Source organism: Silurus aristotelis, assembly GCF_946808225.1.
Source record: "Silurus aristotelis genome assembly, chromosome: 15".
Taxonomy (NCBI): Eukaryota; Metazoa; Chordata; class Actinopteri; order Siluriformes; family Siluridae; genus Silurus; species Silurus aristotelis.
The window spans coordinates 19,396,754-19,412,871 of record NC_139588.1 but is presented as its reverse complement, the minus strand read 5'-3'; the positions used below and the strand labels follow the sequence as shown (position 1 = coordinate 19,412,871).

The 16,118-nt window shown below is 35.5% G+C and overlaps 1 protein-coding gene across 1 annotated transcript in view; it reads left to right on the top strand.

Moving 5' to 3' along the window:
• pex7 (peroxisomal biogenesis factor 7) overlaps positions 1-16,118 on the top strand; it is a 42,432-nt gene that overhangs the window by 12,217 nt on the left and 14,097 nt on the right. Inside the window, exons 6-8 of the mRNA XM_083562549.1 lie at positions 6,778-6,884; positions 7,205-7,318; positions 11,205-11,260. Of these exons, the coding sequence (XP_083418675.1) occupies positions 6,778-6,884; positions 7,205-7,318; positions 11,205-11,260 (277 nt within the window). The remainder of the gene's footprint in view (positions 1-6,777; positions 6,885-7,204; positions 7,319-11,204; positions 11,261-16,118) is intronic.

Here is a 16,118-nt window from a genome sequence, read left to right as displayed (position 1 = left end):
TAGTTCAGTAGTAACGTTCAGAAAAACTTATATATTTATATATAATTTACTCAATATTTATAAAGTATGGCTTTACATTGTGTTGTCTGGGTCTAGTCATATGGGATTGTGGTTCAATTACATTATAACGTAAAGTCAAGAAGCTTTAATTGTCGTTTCTACCATATATAGCTGACGCGGCACATATCGAAATAAAACAACGTTCCTCCAGAACCCTGGTGCTACATTAAACAACATAGAGCTACATCACACAACGTAAAGCTACATAACAGAACACAGAGCTCAGGACTAAAGTAAATGTCCTCGCCACATAAAGTGCAACCAGTGTGGGACAGATACACAATACACAGAATACAAAAATTCATTGTTGAAACGCAGTATATGAACAATAGTTTTGGCATCCCTGCTTTTTCCAGCTATATGTGCGTCTTTCCCAATCTTTTACCACAAAGATGAAGTCACCAATTGTATAGGATGTCTTGGGATGTGATAGCATAAAATTTTCCCTTTGCTTGAACTTTTAGACCCAAACCGGCATGACTTTGATATATGATTTACTGTAAATGGGTCGGACCGCTGACTGCACCCTAATCCAGCTCACCTCAGCTCGCCTCACCTACATCAGTACCTGACTTCACTAACATCGAAGTGTGCTGAATGAGCACAAATCTCCACACGCACACTCCAAAATCTAGTAAAACATCTTCCCAGTAGAGTGGCGGTTATTATAACAGCAAACTGGTGCTGTTTGTGGATGTTTAAAAAGCACTTACCAATCTTATGATCAGGTGTCCAAAAACATTTGTCCATATAGCGTATATACCAGGACTAGCAATCGATTAAAATATTTAGATTTATATATTTAGATTAATCGTAACTTAAACGCACATTTGTATCTGTTCTAAATGTACCTCAAATGAATACTTTTCAAGTTTTTAATACTCTAATCAACATGCGCATGAACAAATATAGATGCTTTATGTAAATTTATGTTGATTTTGAGTAAAACCATCCAACATAGCGCACGAAGACTAAATATGGTAATAATAATAATAATAATGTATATGTTTTAAATGTTAGAACATTCCAATAGCTTGGAGATTCTACAGTTTTTAGAGCATAATTGACCACAAACTCAATTCAGTTCAATTCATTTTTATTTGTTTAGCGCTTTTAACAATTACCATTGTCTCAAAGCAGCTTGACACAGAAAATGTGGTGATAAAAATGTATATGTTTTTTATAAGTGTAAGTTCGTCCCTGATGAGTGAGCCGGTGGCGACTGTGGTGAGGAAAAACTCCCCGAGATGGCATAAGGAAGAAACCTTGAGAGGAACCAAACTTAAGAAGGAACCACATCCTCATCTGGGTTGCACTGAATGTTCATTTATTACAGATAAACGATGTTGAGAGGTGCAGTGATGGTGATTAGATGCAAACTGTAGTCCTGAGTCAGTGTAGCAGACTGTTGACATTAACTACAGTCGAAACCCATTCTCAAAGCTCCCGTTCTTACTCCTGAATTTCATGGAACCACCCAAGGCGTTGAGGAGAAACCATCCCTAGCTGCACAGAGTGGCCTCCAATTGAAGAGAACGCAAACTGTTTTCTACTCAAGTCTCCATCAGTGAACAATGAGGATGGGTTCATATTTAAGTCTGGTTTCTCTCAGGGTTTCTCACTAAGGGACTGAATTATAAGGATAAACGTAAAGCCGTTTTTTAAATTTTTTTATTTATTTTTTATGTTAACGTGTCACAAGGCACAATTTCGATCCTGCGAATTTGTATATCGCCTAATAATAACTGAACAATCTTCGACATTATATCCTTGCTTATTATTAAAAAAAGCTTGTGCCGATTTTAAAGTACGAGTCTTCTTAAGTGCTGCGTTTCCACCTTGATTTGTAGTCGAGCAGCGATGTGGCACACTGTTGAATGATAATGTCATTTTACAGAGAAGGTTTGCTTTGAAGAGCTGCGGAGAGAAACAATAGCGCTACCACATGATTAAAGCTTATCAGCGGTCCTGCATCCTCACCAACCCCCCGCCACACACTGCAGATACGAACTTCCTCAGCCTCGGCTGACAGCCGTGTCATGAAAGCTTGAAAGGCGAAGGCTTGGTGTGCCAGCAATCTCGACGAGAGATGCATTTAGGCGCAATTAAAGTCAGCAGCGAGCAGAGCGGGCTGCAAATCAAAGGTTTGAACTAAACGCCGCATCCCCGGAAATGCTAATTTTATCTCCCGAACTTTGTTTCTTTTGGACTCTCGGCAATCCACTTTACAAGGATGGCAGCAGTTCCAGGAACAGAAGTTTCCTGTCCTTCTAATGAGGATCCATGAAATGCACCAAGCCGGGAATAAATCTCTCCATTTGGGGACACACAATATTCCGCAATAGACGCTAGTTTTAGTTTGGTGCAAGCATTTATTTGGCTCGAGCTCAGCACTGCGGCTTTTCTGATCGACCGCTGCTTATCGTGTCTGCGTAAAAAAGCTCTCGAGTGGTAGTTAAGTAAATTGAGGCCATTTATTCGAGCAGTGAGATTAAATTGTCAATGAGAATAATATTTTGTTTGCTCTGTGCTTAGCTGCGCAAAGCAGAAGCCTGTTTAGTATGCAGAAAGGTAAATGCTTGTCAAATAAGCATGAAAAGTTTATGAGACACTTGACTACTGTGCTTTAAGGATTTAAGATAAAAATGTATGATAAAAGCTGGGTAAGGGTATGGGGTTTTTTTTGTGGTTTTTGTATTGCATTAGCTTATTCTCTGAGACATTAAAATGTATGTTTGGATAAGTGATTTTTAATTAAGCGTATATTTCAAGATGTTTTCAAGCAACTAAAGAAAAACTAATCAGATCAGAGTGGCTTTAAAGTCTTTTAGTTTGGTGCGAACTTCACTGAGGCACAAAATCTAAACCTTTCTTGAATGTGACTGAGTCTGGCACATCGGCCACATCTATTTTGTGACCGACAGGCATACACACCACACTTCCTTTAATGAGGCTGAGAGGTACACAAGCCCCACCTACCTCTTTATCACTGAAAGTTACACAGGCCACACCTCCTTCACTTGGGCTGACAGGTACACAAGCCCCACCCCCTTTTTTATCACTGGAAGTTACACAGGCCACACCTCCTTCACTTAGGTTGACAGGTACACAAGCCACACCTCCTTCTTTATGGCTGACAGGCCCCACCTTCTTCACTAGGGCTGAGAGGTAAACAAGCCACACCTCCTTCTTTATGGCTGACAGGTCACACCTCCTTTACTAGGACTGATTGGTACAAAAGCTACAACTCTCCCATTATTGCTGACAGGTACACAAGACACTCCCACTTTACTAGGGCTGATAGGCCACACCTCCTTCACTAGGGCTGCTCTTTGCCCAGACCATTAAATGCTTAATAATTACCTGTCAACTTGATTCAGGTCTGTCAGCAGGGGAAAAGTTCAAAGTGAATTTAAATGCTTGATGAGTTAATTGATGCACAGACTTGAACTCGGAACATATGTACAATAATCAATAGCGCTAGAATTATGTTCCTTTTTTTTCTGGTCAGCTGAACTGTTTTTCAGCTCTGAACTGTAAATGGTGCTGATGTTGCAGGTCTCCACGGATACGTAGAGACCCACTAACTGCTGACTACAGAATGTTAAATTACAGAGCCTAACGAGGCAATCCCCTCCTTTTAGGAGTTTTTCTTTACGTGAATGAAGGTCACAGAGGGTTTTACAAAGAGAGAGAGAGGGAGGTTTGCTGAAATTCAGTGTCTAGCTGGAACACCGACGCATCGTCTTGGCAGTTCTGATGTTCATCCACTTATAGCTAAACGCTTCTTGAGATGAACGTCATGGTTCACAGGCTTCTGCAGAATATAGTCAGAGAGGGAATATTTCTAGGATTTAGATTCGATCTGCATTTGCTGTCCTAGCATGTGCACAGCAATTACTGCACTAGTGCACAGCCTGAACCCGCAAGAGAAGTTGGCAGGACCACCATTTGCTGATTGTCGTATTTAAAACGAACAGTTAATCTAAAATAAATAAATAAATAAATAAATAAATAAATAACAGCAATCCTCTGTTCCCCAAATGTAGTCGATCGAGGCTCCAAAAGTTTTGCTGCTAATAATGAAAGATTGCAAATTAACATATATAGCCTCCAGTTTTGTACTGTTCCTGAATCATTATGCATTCACCTAGAGTTTTATATTTGATTGTCGTTCCTGTACATTTTTAATTTTAACAACAATATAAAATAAATAAATATAATAAATTATATTTATTTCATACATACAACTGAGCAGCTATGGGGTTAAGGGCCTGGTTTAGGACCCTAGGAGTGGCAACTTGGTGTGGCTGTGATTTGAACTTATCCAAAATCCAATTCCTATCACTATTTTATTTTATTTTATTTTATTTTAATTATTTATTTATTTATTTATTTTATTTTTTTTACAGTTAATTCAAAGATATGCATACGATTGACTCACAACACAATCATAATGACTAATAATAAATGTTTTCGTGTAAATACATTTATTTTTTTGTAGCCTTCATCATGTGCGTTTAGTTTGGTTTGTTTTTTTTCTCAGTTTATTTCAACTCATTTTTATTTGTATAGCGATTTTAATAATAGACATTAAATATAAGAAACCCATCAGAATACATTTTAACATTACTTTAATTAATTAATTAGAACTGAGGCGTTAATTTCCACTGCACAGAACTGCATTTTATGGATGGATCAAAAAGGTCTTAACAGCGTATCAGCAGCAGCAATGATCGGAGATCAACAATATGGTTTTTGGAGCAAAGCTACAAGGGTCAAGCACGGACTTAATTGTCTCTGATTCACAATGTTGTCTTCAAGCACCGATTTAAAGAAGGAAGCCTTTAATATTATATTTTGCTCGGTTCACATTGGTTTGACTACAATGAGGGAGTAGATACGGCTGCCTGGAAAGCACATGATGTGGAAATAACTGACTGAAATACCACCTTCTGACCTCAGACCATTAATTAACTTATACACCACAAAACAAATGGCAAAAGGAATGGAACGTATATAAAAATAGTAAATTGTAGGAAATAAGTTCTAGTACTAAAATAAGTGTCCTTTATAGTTTCAAATAAAGGCATGATCAAGTGTCTACACTGGGTCTCTGCTTGTTCACTTGAACTTACACATGGTTTCTTCTGATAGGTAAATCTCCACCTTTGTCTTGATGGATTATTATTTTGACGATACTGCTAGGAAATGGTTTAATTCAGGAACATGTTTACAAGGGATTTTTCATAACGTATAACCCGAATGTGTTTGCAATATTTAATGCTAATCTTGTGTTAGCCATGTTTGTAGCACTGACGCTAACACGGTGTTAAAATTTAATAAACAAACTCGACGATGTCTCAAAGCAGTTTTACAAAGATAATGCGGTTATAAAAGAATGTATACGTTTAGTGCCTATACGTTTGTTCCTTATAATTGTAAGTTTGTCTGTGGCCAGGGGACAACCCCCTGAGGTGGCATGAGGAAGAAACCTTGAGAGGAACCAGACTCAGAAGGGAACCCGTCCTCATCTTGGTGGCACCGAATGTCCATTCATTACAGTTCATCAGGAGTCTCCACCCCTGCCTTGTGATCGGTTTTGTTTCCGGATTGTGGCAGCTTCTTTCCAGTTTAGTGACCGTTTAGTTTGTTTGTACATTCATGAGTCTTGGTTTTGTTGTAATGTCATAGTTTTCTTCAATTCAGTTGTTCCTCATATGGGATTTTTCGACCAACACCTATGTTTATGTTTATGATTGCAGATTATTCACTTGTAATGACCTTGATGATGATGGTGATGATCAGTGGTGGGAAGTAATGAAGTACAAATACTTAAGTAGATTTTTTCTGGTATCAGTACTTTGCTTCACTATTTATTTTTCGGACAACTTTTACCTCTCACTCTATATTTTTTTACACAAATATCTGTACTTTTTAAATTTCAAACCAGGCTTTAATTGTAATCTGTTTGGTGACATGATCAATAGGTTTTTTTTTCACTGGGCACCATTTTTAGCCCATCATCCTATTTCTTGTCATTGCACAGCCTTTTCAATCTACCACTGGTGTATCATTTCCTGGCTCTCACACACCACAGACGTAGACTAGTTTACGAAGCTGAAAAAACACTCAAGGCAGAAGGCAACAAGAAGTATGGAGTTAACCTTGATAAGACAGAGAGAGTCAATGATGTAAACATGACTAAGAACAGAGACCTTCCTGATCATCATCATCTTTTCTCTGCTTGTGTTCTTTTTGGTGGATGTTCAGCCTTTTTTATTAATATTTTAATATGATGTGAGGTCCAGTTACCAATGAGTTATGGCTACTTTTTACTTAAGTACAAGTCAGAGTCCAAACTTCTTTAACTTGAGTGAAAAAGTGTAGTCAGTACTTCAACCTTTACCAGAGTCTTTTAAAACATGATCTGTACTTCTACTTGCATGACGGATGTCTGGTGACGATGTATGGATTTGCCCTGGTAAACACTTTATATCCTGCAGGTTACAACAGTAATAGGTGCTGACTTCATTTCCAAGTCTGTAGACAGTTTTCAGGTTCTGATTGGTTTAATGCGTGAATTCTGCCCAATCACGAATGGTCAACCCGTAGATTACTGATATTTTGCATGTGAAATAATTTTTGCAAGAATTATTGGAAGCAAGTTTTTTTTTTTTTTTTTTTGCCATAAAACTCGTTTTTCTGTGTTTCCAGGAGATGGCACGCTGAGAGTTTGGGACGTGAAAGCCGGCTCGTGTCGATTAGCAATTCCCGCACACAAAGCCGAGATCCTTAGCTGCGATTGGTGCAAATATGATCAGGTGACAAGAAAATGACACACATACACGAAATAACATATGAATAGTCAATTAGGTTCATAATTCATTACTTAAGTAATTGAATTTCATTGTAATTCATTGTTTTATATAATTTTAACAGTAATTATTTTAATCACGGAGTCATCAAACCTACGGATTACGAATTTTCAGAACATATTTTTTTCTTTTTACCGAAGAAACATTTTACGATACAGGAAGGTTGCATATCTTTGATTGCGCTACTACTTCTGGGATGCCTGATTAAACTCTTTCTGACCATCTAGACTTCATCTATTTGTATTCTCGAAATGTTTGCTTTACAGAATGTGTTGGCGACGGGAGCCGTCGACTGCAGCGTGTGTGTTTGGGATCTTCGCAACGTCCGCCAGCCTGTAGCTCAAATGCCGGGCCATTCCTACGCCATCCGGAGAGTAAAGGTAACGTCAAGTGACTCGTTTTATACGGTGGTGCTGTTCAATCTGTTGCTTTTTAACTTTGAGAGAGAAGTTACTATAAATAACCGACCGTAATTTCCAGACTATAAAGTGCACCCATATATAAGCCTCACCCACTGAATTTTACAATAATTTTTATTTTTAACATAAATAAGCCGCACCTGTCTATAAGCCTGTCTACACTAATGTACTTTACACAGGCTTTAACGAAAGACACGTTACACACGGTGTAACGAAGTTTGTGAAACCGGTTTGTGAAACAGGGAAAAACCCAGGAAAAATTCATAAATTAGCCGCTTCGTTGTTTAAGCCGCGGGGTTCAAAATGTGGGAAAAAAGTAGCGGCTTATAGTCCGAAAAATACGGTAATTACGATAATATGGTGTCAGTCAGGCTGTTGCAGGGGAAACTCTGGTGAATGATCATGCCAGTCTTTTTACCCTATACAGAATAGTTTAAATCTATATCTAGTTCATAGATTTGTCATTCTGAGGCACTGGCGTACTCCACTAAGTGATACTCAATTTTACTTTAGATTTTTCCTTCTTAGCATGTAATGTGACCCTCAATCACGCCATCATGCCAACACTGTCACATTGTGTTCGAGAAATGTTCTCAATTAATGCATACGGCTTGGTAAAGTTAACAAGCACAGGTTATACTCGTGATGTGACCATGTGTGTGTAAGATAAAGTGTCCCTGTTCTCAGTGTAAAATAATAGCCTGTAAGTGTAGATTGTTTCACATTGACAAAAGATTCACACAAGTACATATATCTTAGATGAAGGAATTCCAATATTTCTCATTGCCATCGTTATAATAAAATAACTGTTACTATAGCGCAGGGGTCTTCAACGTTTTTCAGGTCAGGGACCCCTGATACAAAACGTGTCAAACATATCCACTGATATTAATAGAAACCAATTTCATCACGCTGGTATTAATTATGTTAAGACTATTATAACTATGCTGTTGTTGTACATGCATCACTGTCTGTATATTTTTTATAGATTTTCATTCTTTCGAAAAGATTTGTGCATCATAATTTCGATTTTGCAACCAAAATCTGGGTGGACTATCATACATTTACATGAACTTTACCTTAAATTTTTCTAGAACTTTAATGTATTTATTATAATAATTTTTTAATTAAATATTTCATTGTTGATGTTTTTAACCATGTTTAATTTTCTCAACAAAAAATCCTTCTAATTAAACATTAATTAACAGACCCCCTGCAGTACCGCCGTCACCCCCCAGTTGAAGACCAACACTTTAGAAGAATATTAGATTGAGGAAATGTCTGACATAACTTCTGACAAGGAAGTGACACCTCAGTGGTTAAGATGTTGGACTACTGATCGAATGGTCTTGAGTTCAATCTCAGCACCACCAAGCTGCCTGTTCTGGGCCCTTAAGCAAGGCCCTTAATCATAAACTGAGTTGTATAAATGAGAGATTTCTCTCTAGATAAGGGTGTCTACCAAACACCATCATAAATATAAATATACTAACATACTTGCCTCCATATCACAAAAGTTTAAAACATATAGCAGTTTATATTGTCTTTTTAACCCCTTCCATCATCTTCTACAGCTCTGAGCACAGGGATCTGAAACCCCTTTAATGAAAGATGCAAAAAATAATATGGCTGATTAGGAAATGACCTAACTGTCAGTAAAATGAGAAAGGCTGGGTCGTGGGGGATCAATAGGTCGCTCTAGTTGTCTAGGCATTTCAGTTTGAAGTTGTCTGCGTGTTATTTCAGCTTGTTAATCACTAGATTCCTGCATTAGAAGCCTCTCATCAGTGTTGATAAGCGGTTAAATCAAGCGAAACATGCAGTACATTGTGCAGTTAGTTGATTTGTGGTGTTCGAGAAATAAAAACCGACAATGCTCCACAGTAAATCTGATCCCTTTTTATTTGATTCTTATTTATTTTATATCTAATTTATCTAATTTAATTTATCTTTTTTTATTCTGTTTGTTTTATTTTTTAATTTCAGTTTTCCTTCTTTTTTTTTTATTCTTTTTTTTTATTTTATTTTATTGTAAATTTTATGTCGCATTCTTTTACTTTTATTTCAATTGTATTTTTTTTTTATACATTTTCGTGTAAATTCGGAAATGTATTATTTTATTATTGATACTGGTATTATATTATATTTATTTATTCTGTTGTAAATTTATGTTTTATTGTTATAATTTTTTTTTTATGATTATTAATTTTTATTCGCCAAATCTTTTTATTCTACTTTTATTTAAAACATTTATTAAAAATTATTATTAAAAAGTTCGAATTTTTTTTTGTTCTATTGTAAAATTTTAGTTTTACTGTTGTTATATTTTTATTACATTTAGGACATTTGCTGATCTAAACACAGATATATCCCAGTGTGTAGTGTGCGGATAAATTACGAAGTAAACTCTGCGAGGGTGGAAGAGTCGGTGGTCTTACAGTCTAATGGAGCTGTAAAATATACCAATGTTATTTCGGACTCGATCGGTTTATTTCAATCATGTGTTCTTAATGCACATGGACACACATTTGCACCTGAAGCCAGTGAGAGATTTTATTGCTATAACGTTTCACTGTTACTCAGCCACACAGAACTGTTTTCTGATTACAGATCGTTATTGTGGCCTGGCCTGGGATTATTACATAGTTGGAAACCTCAGTTACTGCCATTGAGTAAATTGAAAATGCGTTCTTGGTTTGATTATATTAGTTGAAATGGTGTTTCTGTAGATATCCCATACTATTAAAACTGATCATGTGTGCGCAGTGTAAATATATAGTGATATAGAAGTTTAGAGACAAAAGTCAATGATCAAATGATCCACATGTAGATTCAGAGAATGTCAGTGATCTTATAGATGGTTAATTCTTTTAAACAAATTGTGTATGTAATGAGTGCAGTGATGCAGTGAAAAAGTAGTCTTAAAAAGAAAAGGGTTTTTCATTTACATTTAATCTTTTTTTTTTATTCTTTATTTTAATTTTATTTTATTGTCAATTTTATGTCGCATTCTTTTACTTTTATTTCAATTGTATTTTTTTTATTACATTTTTGTGTAAATTCGGAAATGTATTATTTTATTATTGATACTGGTATTATATTATATTTATTTATTCTGTTGTAAATTTGTTTTATTGTTATTATTATTATTTTTTTATGATTATAAATTTTTATTCGCCAAATTTTTTATTCTACTTTTACTTAAAACATTTATTAAAAATTATTATTAAAAAGTTCGAAATTTTTTTTTTGCTTTTTTTATTCTATTTTTATTTTACAATGTTAACATCTACGTTTACATTTATGACATTTGGCAGACTTATCCAGAGCGACTTAAAACTAAGTAGTTGAGAGTTAAGGGCCTTGCTCAAGGGACCAACAGTGGCAGCTTTATGGTGCTGGGTTTTAAACTTGTGACCTTTTGATCAAGAGTCCAATGCCTTAACCACTGAGCTACCACATCCTAACATTGACCTCTGGTAGAGCCACTGTCCCAATTCATTAAGGATTTAAATTTACATTTAGATTTCTGTAAAGCTCCTTTGGGACAACATTTAGTGTTAAATACACTGTACAGAGCGATGTTCGTGTCTGTGTTGAGAATGGTCCATTTAAAACCTGTTTAGCAGTGGCACTGTGGTGGTCCTTTTCTGCTGATTGATAGAACAGGAGGTGCAGACAGGGTTGGTACATTTTAAAAAGCAACAGATTGATTATAGTCAGAAAGTGATGATGCAGCAAATCAGTGCATATGCAAACTCATATCATTTATTGCAATATGTTTTGTTTATGCAGCAGTGTATTTTTTTATACAGCTGTTATTTATCCTCTCTTCTGACTTTTACAGTTCTCACCATTTTGCAAGACCGTGTTGGCATCCTGCTCCTACGACTTCACAGTCAGGTAAAGCAAATAGCAAAACAGTGTCTGTGATTTATAAACCAATTTATTCAAAGTCTCATGATATTTTTTTTTATTTTTTATTTTTTTATATATAAATATATCTCAAATTTGTTGTTGCATTGAGCCAATGAATATATTGTTATTTAATATAAATAATGTAATATTTAATATTCACCTTACAATGCATTGTTTAAAAAAAAAATATATATATATATATATATATATATATATATATATATATATATATATATATATATATATATATATATATATATATATATATATATATTTATGTAATTTTGGTACAAAAATAAGTAAACAATAAATATAATAACACAAAAAAAATGTGTAATGTAACCTGACAGTAAAAATTAAGGCAAAAAATACATTTAATAATACATTTTTTGTAATTAATTTTACAGTGGCTTAGGCCCACAGGTTGCATGATTAGTTTTGCATTTAAGCGATCATTGAGCAGCACACCTCAACAATGATGGAACTGTAATGAATGGACATTCGGTGCAATCCAGATGAGGATGGGTTCCATATGGAGTCTGGTTTCTCTCAGGGTTTCTTCCTCTTACCATCACAGGAAGTTTCTCCTTGCTACGGTCAGCACTGGCTCACTCATTGGTGATAAACTTTATAAGGAACGGACTTATAGATGCTATACTCATTTTGTAACCGCTTTATTTCTGCAAAGCTGCTTTGAGACAAAGTCCATTGTTAAAAGCTCTATACAAATAAAAATGAAATTTAATTAAATCGATCGAAATCCTAGTTAAAAGTATTCGATTATGAGATTTACATATGTACATATGTAAATGAGATTTACATATGTAAATGAGATTTGCATATGCACATACCATTTTCTCATATTCCTTACATTTACATTGCTAGTCGGACATTTGCTGATCTAAACACAGATATATCCCAGTGTGTAGTGTGCGGATAAATTACGAAGTAAACTCTGCGAGGGTGGAAGAGTCGGTAGTCTAATGGAGCTGTAAAATATACCAATGTTATTTCGGACTCGATCGGTTTATTTCAATCATGTGTTCTTAATGCACATGGACACACATTTGCACCTGAAGCCAGTGAGAGATTTTATTGCTATAACTTTTCACTGTTACTCAGCCACACAGAACTGTTTTCTGATTACAGATCGTTATTGTGGCCTGGCCTGGGATTATTACATAGTTGGAAACCTCAGTTACTGCCATTGAGTAAATTGAAAATGCGTTCTTGGTTTGATTATATTAGTTGAAATGGTGTTTCTGTAGATATCCCATACTATTAAAACTGATCATGTGTGCGCAGTGTAAATATATAGTGATATAGAAGTTTAGAGACAAAAGTCAATGATCAAATGATCCACATGTAGATTCAGAGAATGTCAGTGATCTTATAGATGGATAATTCTTTTAAACAAATTGTGTATGTAATGAGTGCAGTGATGCAGTGAAAAAGTAGTCTTAAAAAGAAAAGGGTTTTTCATTTACATTTAATCTTCCACAGAAATCGGTTAATTTAGATAATGCATGTTTATAATCTGGACCTAGAAGGTAGTACGAGTCATAAGCAGAGCTCAAAGTGGCGTGAGAAATGGGCTTCTGGGTTTACAGGAAATTATGCAGAGAAGCTTGGCAGCACACACAAACACACACATGCCCACATTTTTCACTTATTAATTATTCATGTTTTAAACATTTTCCCATAGAAAACAGTGCTAAAATATTTGTGGCATAAATTGCAACAAAAAAACCCAACGTATTTTCCAATGTCAATGGAGAAACGTGTTTTAACACATTTTTACATAAAAATTTCAAAATATTACCTGTGTAGATTCTGAAGAGCTTCACACTGTCGGTTTGGATGGTATTTTTTTTTTCCTGGAATTCACTTTAGTTTGTAGATCAATTTGTCGTGCAAAAAACACCCATTTGGCTGAATGAATCTTACACAAATCTCCAAAGCCACACTCCATAATCTAGTGGGACATCTTCCCAGAAGAGTGGAGGTTAATGCACATGTATGACCATATAAAGCACATGAATCTTATGGCCAGGTGTCCACAATTTTTTTTTTGTCCATGTAGTGTATCATCTTATGTTTATGTTTATTTTTATTTTCCAAGCCCAGTTGTTCTCACTGTAGGGCTCTGCCTGTCCAATACATTTGGAGTTGACTGTGTTACACAATTAATGATGGCATAGAAAGCAGACTGCAAATTGTGCTCTGTGAAAATATCCACTGAGTGCAATCGATATCATCCAATCAATAATTAGGAAATTGCCAAAAAATACATAATGTTGATTAACCAACTGTTTACATTTTTTAATCTTCTACTATATAGTGACAGGTCACATGTCAGATATCTAATGGGATTTAAAACCCACATAATAATTACCCAAATGCTATGTTTTAGTTGCTTACAGTATTATATAATTTTGTTTTATTTTATTGTTTTGTTTTGTTTTGTTTTTTTTTTACACAAAAAATTGTTGGAGTGGGTTGCATTTTATATTTGAGTATTTCATATTTAAAATATAAAGTGGTGTTTATATAAAAACAGATGGTTTCTCATTGTGAGCACTTTTGGCTTTAGGCTATTGCACCCATTCTGTGTAGCTTGTACAGCTGACATATGTGTGCAGGAATACATTTACAGTAGGAAATAACAGTTTCTCAGAACAGCTTTTTGAACGCAGCGTTGATGGATTCAAGGCTGAGAATTTTCCAGGTTTGTTTTATGTTTAACAGTGAGTATTTTTAGCAGTAGAATACGTAATGCGGACTGATATAGTGTATGGCCGTGCATTACTGAGTCATACACACGCTGTGTGTATACGGTGTTACAGTATGTGACCACTGTGATGAACATACTGTTAGTGGTCTGGTTTCTACAGGCTCTGCATCCATACCCAATGCTTTTTTTTTTTTGTTTACATTTTATTACTATTTGTAGCCATAGAACATCTTATTTAAACAGTGTGAGTGTGAGTTGAACTGAGCATTCAAAGCCAGGGATCATGGTCACTAACACCAACTAAGTTGCCATGAATTGTGTGTATAGAAAGTGTTTTTATTATGTAATATTATATGAGGAGTAAAGGCAAGTGTGAAGAGAAACTTAGTGTGTAAGCGCTGAGACACACATCATTTATATTTGCTTGCAGAGCTTTGAGTTCATTGCTAACAATACACTGCAGCATCCGACATAAACAGTGGTTCCATGATACAATCTGACTGAATGAAACGTTGATTACACATTAATTTCATTCTTGGTATCAGTTCCAAAACCAATTGTACTCGTCTTCAGCCTGAGAAAGATGGCCTCGATGCATTTCTAGCTCAAAGATATCACCAGAGTTACTCCAGAAAGCAGTCTTTATCATTTTGTCCTTAATGAGCAAGCCATTTGCAGCAGTGACCAGGAAAAACTCTCTGAGATGCGATGAGGAAACATTTTTGAGAGGAACCAGACTCAAAACCAGACTCCATTCATTATAGTTCCATCATTGTTGTGGTTATTAGCTGTTCACCGATGCTAAACTTTTCATTGCAATTGCAGCCCTAAGCCATTGTGCCAAACTGTTTATATTGATTAAAGTCCGAATTTATTTTCATGGTTCTCCACAATAACCTCATGGATCTTTAGGCTGTTCATGTGGAACCATCCTGAGCTTCAGCGAGTGGCCTTCAGTTGACAGCCAGACATTTTTCTGCTTCAAGTTATTTAAGTTCCAGGAAAAAACTTTATTCTCCAGACATTAGTACGTATTTCAGAATGAAAAGACACCCGCCCTAATGTCCACGAGAAATAGCCCAATAAAAGTAATCTAGTTGCTCTTGAATTATTCATGATCTCTCCTGAGGCTGTTACCTCAGAAGATGGCAAAATTAAAGGCAATGGTCAGAAGTTCACCTCAAAAACATTATTTCAATAGATAGATAAATGAAAATAAATATTCAGCTGAATATCTGCAGATTCATTCCCTCTTTCTTAATTTAGATCAATAATGTGCCTTTTGTCAGGGTGTTTTTCCATAAAGCTTAAAGACCAAACTAATGCTGTGTGATTTACAAGGAACATTTCTAATGGAGAGTCCTTACTGAAGATGTCATTAAGTCATTGGGATTAACCTGTACCTGGAAACCCAGCCCATGCCTCTTTTTGAAACGATGCCAACTGTGTGCTGGCAGATCATTTATTGCAATGACAGGCCTTTTATAGGAACATCATTTGGCTGTAGTGCAGTAATCGTTGCCTTGGGCATTCAGGAGCAGGTTGGTGTGTTTGTCTCGGAGTGTTCAGACCGGCTAGTCAGCTCCGCTTCGATCATTATTGTTTTGTTGTATTTGTTCAAGCAGCTGCACACATACACACACACACACACACACACACACACACACACACACACACACACACACACACACACACACACACACACACACACTACATATACACCAAAGACAGGTCCAAAAACTGAGGAAAAATACATTTTCTTTTACTGTGAAATTTCAGGCACCGGTTTTATCACCAGTTTAACTCTAAGCAAAATAATAGTAACATTTTAACACACAATAATTGTCTTTTTCTACTTCTTCTTCTTAATAATAATAAAAATAATAATAGTAGTAGTAGTAATATTGATTATTTGAAAAAAAATATATATTTTTATTGGCCCCTAATAGTTCATCATGAATAATGGCAGTGTATTTCTCAAACTCAGTTATACCACCTGCTGCTAAACTCTTAATTCTAATTAGTCAGTAGGAGTTTATGAATCATCTGTAACAGCAGCTCTGACAGTACTTCCTGCTGTAATTCGGGAATAAGTTAAACATAATTATT